The 8,392-nt window shown below is 37.4% G+C and overlaps 2 protein-coding genes across 2 annotated transcripts; one reads left to right on the top strand and one right to left on the bottom strand.

Moving 5' to 3' along the window:
• Positions 1 to 351: 351 nt before the first annotated feature.
• LOC113778181 (pentatricopeptide repeat-containing protein At5g27460-like) lies at positions 352 to 1,963 on the top strand. Its single transcript, XM_027323483.1, has 3 exons — positions 352 to 423; positions 598 to 751; positions 1,530 to 1,963. The coding sequence occupies exons 1-3, from the start codon at positions 389 to 391 to the stop codon at positions 1,944 to 1,946; spliced, it is 606 nt and encodes a 201-aa protein (XP_027179284.1). The 5' UTR covers positions 352 to 388; the 3' UTR covers positions 1,947 to 1,963.
• LOC113778180 (phosphoribosylaminoimidazole-succinocarboxamide synthase, chloroplastic-like) lies at positions 1,560 to 7,314 on the bottom strand. Its single transcript, XM_027323481.1, has 15 exons — positions 6,755 to 7,314; positions 6,081 to 6,120; positions 5,862 to 5,941; positions 5,288 to 5,762; positions 4,697 to 4,798; positions 4,479 to 4,608; positions 4,198 to 4,290; positions 4,028 to 4,116; positions 3,600 to 3,680; positions 3,014 to 3,103; positions 2,769 to 2,858; positions 2,481 to 2,531; positions 2,338 to 2,384; positions 2,132 to 2,189; positions 1,560 to 2,051 (listed from the first exon to the last, which is right to left on the bottom strand). Exons 4-15 carry the CDS (start codon positions 5,624 to 5,626, stop codon positions 1,992 to 1,994), a joined length of 1,230 nt encoding a protein of 409 aa, XP_027179282.1. The 5' UTR covers positions 5,627 to 5,762; positions 5,862 to 5,941; positions 6,081 to 6,120; positions 6,755 to 7,314; the 3' UTR covers positions 1,560 to 1,991.
• Positions 7,315 to 8,392: the final 1,078 nt, after the last annotated feature.

Below are 8,392 nucleotides of genomic sequence, written 5' to 3'. Positions count from 1 at the left end.
TGAAGCAATTGGGTTAGTGAAGCCGTTAATCTCGCGGATAGGATTTCCAGTATTGTCCAAGGGGTTTGCTGTGGTTACCATTGCAGAGCGAATAGCTGCTGGACTCCAATCTGGGTGTGCACATTTAAGAAGTGCTGCAATACCAGCACCGTGAGGACAAGCCATGGAAGTACCGGAAATAAGATTGAAGTCATCTGAGTTGGACAAGCCAATTTTGAAGCCAATGTTGGATACGCTACCATCTGGTATCCAGGCTTCAGCACGGTTCATTTGCAATAGTCGTCCTCCATATTGCTCCTTCATAAAACAGCGACCGTGTTTAACAAAGAGACAGAAAAAAATAAAAAAAAAAAACTGCGGGCTGTAGAAGAGGGGGAAGAAATCAAGAATGGCAGTTCGTCTGCAGCTTTTTGCTCCAAGCAGGTAAATACTAAATATAACTCTTTCTTAACTACCCAGAAAGATGTAGTAATTGTGAGTGAAGAGTTTCTTAATTGGTGATGTTTAATTTTTGGTGGGGCGCGGAAATGTTATATTTGTCAGTGTAGCAAATGAAGTGATTTGGAGGTTTTGGATCTCATCAGAAACAATTTCTAGACTCAGTACAGAATCATTTAACAAGGCCCACAAGATTGATAAAGATGATGGTGGTGGTGGTGGCTGCCTCAAAACTCGAATTTTAAAGCTTGTGTACCCACGGCGGAGCGCCACTGCTGTGCTGCAGAATTGGGTTGAGGAAGGCCGCGGACGGGTCTCATTCTCTGAGCTCCGTTGCATATGATATCCAGGCTACTGCTGAAACGGCAGCGTTACAAGCACGCCCTGGAGATCCTTCATGCTTAATGCTTTTACTACTTCTTAGGCTTTCTTGCCTTCTTGTTTCTGTTCCCATTTTTTCCCTTTACTTGTTTCCCTTTTTTTATTTTGTACATTTCGTAATTGTGGTGTCAATGTTGATGCTTTTCCTAGTAACGCAAAATTTGGAAGAATTGAAGCTGAGATTGCTAGATTCTTGGACGGCTTTGGTGTAATTAAACATGATTGAAAAGGGAAAATGAGTTTCTAAGTTTTTGGTTTTACAGTAGATTCTCTGCTGTTCTGCAATTTCTAGATTCATGTTTGTGGTATGGCCGGTAGAACTTTGCTGCTGGGATGGATTACCTGTATGATAATCTTGACAGATGCTAATTTCCTTGGCTTGGATCCCTTTCTGCACATGAAATACAGACATGAAAGGTTGCTTTTGGTAGTATTTGCAGGGTGAATGCCGAGATTGAATTTCATTCTTTGACCTTTTACGCGTTGCACTAAAATGCTTAAACTCAGTGAAATGCAAACTCTTTGCTTGAGAGGTGATTTTGGTGGTTGTAGTGGCACTGATGCTATACATTTACTCTGGTTTTCATGTTAATGTGAGAGTACAAGTGCAAGAAACAGGCTATGTATATCTCTCTTTTTCCTTATTGTGGGGTTTAAGTCAGAAATTCGATGCAGGAAGTAATGTTGTTTGATTTTGTATTCTTTTGCAGATATTCACATGGATGGAGGCTAAAGAAAGATCTCGAATGTCTGCTGCTGATCATGCATTGAGGTTAGAATTGACGATTAAAGTGCACACTGTAGGGGAAGCTGAAAAGTATTTTGAAAATTTGCCTAACACTGTTTCTAAGAAAGCTGCCAGTCTCCCTCTTCTTCACTCTTATGTTAAAGAAAGGTCCACTGAGAAGGCTGAGTCTTTGATGCAGAAGATGAACAGCTTGGGACTAATTGTAAACCCTCATCCATATAACGAGATGATGAAGCTTTACATATCAACATCTCAACATGAGAATGTGCTCGCTGTCATAGTGCAGATGAAACAAAATCGAATACAAAGAACTGTTGAGCTGTTGAGCGTGCTAAATTACAGAAGTACTGATCGCTGCTGCAGCTCTTCCAACTGGTAGAAAATCATGGCATTTCAGCCTTGAACACCTCGAGAAGCTCTGACACTATAAGAGAGACTTCAGCGCTTGCAAAACATTTTGGGTGATTCGATCATGTATAGGCTCCTGCATGAACACATCCAAGTCACATATCGGGCTTCTAATCTAGTAACCTTGAGACAACAAATCAGTCATTACGATTTTACCTTTGCTGTAGGTATTTCAAAACTTGAATTTGTTATTGTCTCGAACAAGAATATATATCTGTCATTAGAAGGAAATATCAATAATATGTGGTCACAACTAATAAACTCTGCAAACGTCTTCACTCCATCGAGAAAAACTAACAAGAAATGACTATATATGCCATTATGAGCCAAAATACAAAAAGGTGAATAAATGAATCACACACCGCCAAGCTAATTCAGAAACCAGTTCTTCTGGAGCATCAGGCAAGACCTAAGCAAGGATATAACCATTTTCAGTTCTGATGAGTAACTTCAGTGGGAATAGTCATTCGAATGATACACAAAAAACTAATTTAAATAGAATAACCTTATCTTCATATGGGTTGCAATGATCATTGAACCATAGCCTCAAGACCTCCTGGGAAAGATTTAGTATTAAAATATGGGAGTCAGAATGCTATAACATCTCCAAGAGTGCCAGTATAATCTTGTATTAAAGAAAAAGCAAGTTACATGCACGACATATATATATAGGCACACTTAATTTGGGACAAATGACTTCTATTATTGGAATGTTGATTTTGCTTTTCGGATTTTTTCACCTTCCTAAGGTTTTGCTTTTAATTCCAACCTTTTTCCCCCCTCAAGGCATTACCTTGTCAACATTTTCTGGTTCAAGGCCATTCCAAAAGCGTTCTTGATAAGAATGACCAATCCAATATCTACTCGAGTCTGGAGTATGCACCTTCAAAAGAAAATCAAAACACAAGACAGTGTTATAATTACACATGAAAATGTGTGAGAGGAAGTGTAAGAGAGAGAGAGAGAGATGCACAGGACACACACAAACACAAGCACTTTCACAAGCAGAGAGAGAGAGAGAGAGAGAATATCATTTACCTCATCAACTAAAAGCACAGTACCATCAGGTGCTTTTCCAAATTCATACTTGGTGTCTACTAATACGAGGCCATGTTTCATTGCCACGTGCTGCAGTTAATTATGGGAAAAAAAATGGATAAGGAAAGGAGAATTTATATGCCAATAGCAGCTCCACTTCACCACCCCTTGATCATGCTTTCATTTTCTCAAATACTTCCTAGTTTGTACAAATGATCACAATGCTTAGAATTCTTAAGGAGGTAGTTCTTCTAATAAATATCACAGAGTAAGTGCTTCTCCATCATCATTAAATTAGAATGTAGAAAAACTGCTTAATTACAGGACTTCGACATGATTAACCCTAAGTTGCAGGCAGAAGGCTCATGTCAACTTGTGTAACTACTATCAACATCATCAGATGAAGAATGATTTTAGTACCAATTTGAATGATATTCTGCTATAGTGGACTGATGTCCCTAGCAAATGTTTGCAGAAAAGTAAACAAACGAAAAAAGCATGAGTATGTACCATGCCACAACCAAAAAACACTACATGAAAAAAAAAAGAGACAAATTTCCCTTTAGAAAAGCCAAAACTTAACTACCTGACCATATTCAAATAACTGTAGTGCCCTCTTACTTGCTTCCTCGTAATCTGCTCGAGACATTAAACCATGTTGAATTATCTGAGATACAAAATTTTCAACACATATAAGCAGTATGATCTATTATTTGGTTACGACTAAAGAGAAGGAAAACAAACAATGCTCATTAATATGTTGCCCAAATTGAGGGCAAAACTGAAATTTTTTTTCACAATGTCCCGCACAACATTATTAGCACGTGCATTGTACAGATAAAATAGAACTTCCATATGTAGGGTGCTCAACATGAGATAGACCTTTTTTATGTAAAGCAAGGCAATTCATTCAAATGCAATTAGCCATTATTGTCTCTACTTTATTACACTAAAAATCAACGGAATATATACACATGCCTAATGAATGACAAGTTCTATTTAGTAAATGAAAACCTCATCCGGAGTCACAGGAACATCATGATCTGCAGCTTTAGTAGTAGGTGTGAGAATATTTTCTGATAGCTTTTGATTTTTCACCATTCCTGTTATACATTCATTGAAGAATCATAAAAACCAAAAGTTACACAGAAGATGGAATTGACACAGTAAGTAACATGTCACACCATCAGGAAGTACATTGCCACAGTAATTCCGAACTCCCTTTTTGTAGACAGTCCACAATGATGTATCAGTGCTTCCAGTCACATAACCCCTAACTAGAAAAAGAAAACAATCAACAAGTGAATTAGTTTGTCACTCAATATGGAAATGAGAGCCACTTCGAGTCCAAGACTACCATATAGTATCATACTGTTACACAAACACGTAGTTGGAGACAAAAAAATTTGCAGAATATTGCATATAAGGAAAAAATGTGTAAAAACTAAAGGTAAAAATATCTCACCAACAAATTCAACAGGAAATATTGAACATTTCTTTGCGATGGTCACATTCTTGTCTGGTGCAGACACAACTGCATTTGGAACAATGTGCTGAGTTTTATTAAACCACCACAAACTTGTCTCATTAAGCACCTGAAACAAAACACTCGTTAGCCTCAACCAATAATACGTATTCTTCTGCTTTAATCAAAAATTTTTCTGTATGTTCAGAATCATGTACCTGCCCCTTGAAGGGGATTGAAGCAAGAACTCTGTCAAATGCACTTTGCCGATCTGTTGTTACCAGCACAAGATAATTTCCTCCATCATAAATGTCCCTAACCTTCAAAGTGAGTCAAATGATCATTTGAGTATCAACTATACGAAAAAACTGAAGAGCAACTATGTTATCAGAGAATCCGTCGATTCTACCTTTTCACCCCCAAAAACAATCCAGCAAAGCATTTCCCACCACCCCCACCCCCGGGCCCCCCCGGGGGCCAGCCGCTGATGAAGTGTTCAACAGGGTTAACCTATCTTTACTCTCACTCGCAACAACCAACACACAAAATAAAATTAAAAAAAAAAAATCTTCGCTGCTCTCCCAAACTAAATGACACGCTTTTCTTACTCCCTTTTCCAACATTCATCAATAAGTGAACTAAGCATAGCAACAGAGACAAAAAGTAAGATATATGATTATACGCCTCATAAAGAATACAAAGTCCATCGAGATACAAAAAATACAAAAAAGTACAATTAAAAAAAAAAAGAATCACAAGATTACCCTAAACAAAAAATTGAGTAAAGAAAGAATTTTGGAAATAGTTACCTTGCCTCTGGTTTTGGATTTAAGACCAGGAACGGTTAAATCAAGATGGGTTTCAAATAAACAATTGTTTAATGAGCTATGGATAGCATTCAAGACTTCATTTCTGCGTTCGCTTGTTTTCAAAGACTCAAGAGAAGGTGGCGGTTGGTGCTGCTGGCTTGCTGACATTGATGCAGAGATACAAATTGACGGAGGAAGGCACTTCTTGGATTTTGTTAGAATGAATTTACGCAAAGAAGATGACGAGAGGGATGAAGGGTTTGAATGGTTGATTGGTATGCATTTTGGGTTGAGAGTTTTGGATGGGTTCAAAACTCCTCCTATACAATTCTGGGCCATTTTCTTTTCGAAAGCGACAGAACTCCGAACTCTGAAGTCTCAAGCTTCTTTTCTTTTGGAGGGGTTTCCGTTTCAAACAGGTCTGCAATAATTGAAGCAACCCCCGAAAATTTATAGCAGTCTGAGGCACCGGAAGCTGCATCAAGTCCCAGACAAGAGGGTGCAGATATGTCAGGATTTTGGTTATGTGATTTGAATTAAAGGAATGATTAATCTGGAGGTACGATTAGTGTACCTATGGAATGTATGGACACAAAGTGCAGGTACGATTGTTGAACCTATGGATGTATCCTTCTTGTAGTTACTAGCACAAGTCTGTGAAAGTAGGTATATCATGAGTTGTCCATATTTATCTTGGTGATACTTAACCATAATTCACACACATTTCTAATAGCACCTATAAAATTCTTTACACAATGTAAAAGGATCCCACAAAAATGGAAAAGATACATACCATATTTCCCAACAATACCCGCCTTCTTAGTTCTCTTAGTCTGCAAAAATTAAACAAGCATGATGAAACTAGAGCTACAAAATTAATTTCGACAAGATTAACAAACAAAAAACTTATGAAAGAAAGCTGCAATCAGCAATCTATGGACAAAACCATGACACTATTTTTTTTTTAACAAACGACCATATAACATATAATAACACCACAACATGCTACAGCAAGAACTTCCCATGATTCATTTCCTTACTGCCAAAAATACTCCGGACAAAAACCAATCACGAAAACCCTCCAAGCTAAAACGACCACATCAAGAAAGCACCTAAAGTTGACTCTTTAATAATCTTCCAGATTTTAAATACAGATAATTACCATAAATTTTTTGAAAGTTCCAATCCAAGAAACTTCAGCACCTAGTGAAACAACAAATATAGTTTCCCTCCCCCATCTACAACCCCCCCCCCCCCCCCCCCGACCCTATTCGCATTGGCCATCTTAAAAACGGATAAATTGAAGATAACTCAACAAAGAAAGACAAAATACCTATACTTATCCCATGTTAGAGCAAATGAACAAATCATAATAGCACTAACAAGTAATTAAGTCGAAAAGGAAAAGGTTAAACTTTCGATTTATTAACCAAATCCTGATAATAATCAGAGATATTGAGAGCTCACCATGTTGAAGAGCTGGGAAGATTCACCGCAGAGACGAGGGCTTTTTTCTTTCAATAGGAAATTAGTTCGACCCTTTAGAGGGGAATTCTTCTTGTTGAAAGCGGCAGAATCAGCTCACTGACTTACTACCTTGATTCACTCCCGGACTACCTTGTTCAAGATGAGAAATAGGAGTAGCTCGACCAACCCTTGAACCTCACCCTCGGAACGAAAGCAACAGAGTCAAAGCTGCTGTAATGCCCAGTCTTTCAAAAGAATAACTCTCCCGTACTCTCTGTTTCTGGGTCTGCTTAGCTAATGTAGGCGTAAGGACTTTTGATCGGATACTTCTATCTTTGCTGAAGGATGAAGCAGCAAAACCCTAGACTCCATTTGCAGTCAGATAAAACCCCAATTGTTTGGCTAATTAGATTTTATCGGCCGTCCTTATTTTCGGCCGTCGCAGTTTGCCCGATTTTGTTTGTTGCCCCGAACTGGAGGGTGGCTCGTTCTTGTTTGTTGGACCTATATTCTCCGCCAGCGGCCGAAAATTCCCAATCGGCATTTGCCATTTCCACTACGCGTTTGATTTGATCTTTCAGGTCCATCATTTGTGACCCAAAAAAAAAAAAAAAGGTTATCATGTTACTTTGCATATTAAATGGATGGATTTTGAATGAGCTTCCCAGTTAATTGATATATGTTGTATTTGTTTTCATAATTAATGTGTCTGTAATTCGTGTGCTATGCAAAAAGATTACAATGACAATTATATGTTTTAATTTGAAAAAATAAAAAATAAACAATCGTTAAAAGATACAAGTTATAAATTTGATTTATCCAACAAAAACAGGCTACCATGAGACTCTTAGAATTTGAAAGTGTAATCCTATTTCTAGTTAATTATGTTTTAGTTTAGTCTTTTGTAGATCAACGGGAGCAGTTTAGTACGTGAGAACGTTTTAAATTGTAATACTAGTTACATGATATATTTTAATAATGGTATCTATGGTAACAAACAAGTGGTCGTATGAATTGACTGATAAAAGAGGAGCGAATGTAAATAGGAAATTATGAGTTCAAAATCTTCCATTAAAGAAAAAGAGTGCTCATATAAGTTTGGTAAGAATAAATGTCTCCAAATTGTGTTCATATAAGCTAGGCAAAATATTTTCTTTTGTAACTTTAAAGTTTCCCTTTTGGAATCATCCTTTAAAGGAAAAAGAGAACATACACCACAATCTACATCCATTGGAACGGGCAATCTTTTTACCACTTGATACCTGCGAATTTGCACCATTGGAAAGCTGATAGGGATAATTTAAAGGTAGTCGGCAGCAGTCTTTTGCGCCTTTAGGACTTCATGCTATTCATCGTGATGGCCTATTAAGCCTTTTTCGTATGTTTGTCAGCATTATTGTCGGAGTGCTCGATTCATGTCACGCTACTATTTTTTATACTTAGCTTTATATGTCTCCTAGCTTAAGTAACAATAAACATGAATATGCCACCAATTTAACATATTGGTATCATATAGGCATATATATTTTGGGATCTATATCTTCGCGGGGTGGCATGTTGAGATAATAATTAATTTACACTTTAGCTTGAAGATTTATTGAAGTGAGATTTGGTGGCGGAATTATAAAATTTAGTTTG

The sequence above is a fragment of the Coffea eugenioides genome, chromosome 7 (genome assembly GCF_003713205.1).
Source record: "Coffea eugenioides isolate CCC68of chromosome 7, Ceug_1.0, whole genome shotgun sequence".
Taxonomy (NCBI): domain Eukaryota; kingdom Viridiplantae; phylum Streptophyta; class Magnoliopsida; order Gentianales; family Rubiaceae; genus Coffea; species Coffea eugenioides.
Note: the sequence above shows the minus strand (reverse complement) of the source record. Positions and strands in the feature narration are given on the sequence as shown.

Coding starts and splice junctions, on each gene's coding strand:
- LOC113778180 (XM_027323481.1), bottom strand. CDS start 5,626: ATGGCCCAGAATTGTATAGGAGGAGTTTTGAACCCATCCAAAACTCTC. Junction 2,859..3,013: donor CTGTGCTTTTAGTTGATGAG/GTAAATGATATT, acceptor TTTCTTTTGAAG/GTGCATACTCCAGACTCGAG. Junction 2,532..2,768: donor AACCAGAAAATGTTGACAAG/GTAATGCCTTGA, acceptor AATCTTTCCCAG/GAGGTCTTGAGGCTATGGTT.
- LOC113778181 (XM_027323483.1), top strand. CDS start 389: ATGGCAGTTCGTCTGCAGCTTTTTGCTCCAAGCAG. Junction 424..597: donor CAGCTTTTTGCTCCAAGCAG/GTAAATACTAAA, acceptor AACAATTTCTAG/ACTCAGTACAGAATCATTTA. Junction 752..1,529: donor TTGAGGAAGGCCGCGGACGG/GTCTCATTCTCT, acceptor ATTCTTTTGCAG/ATATTCACATGGATGGAGGC.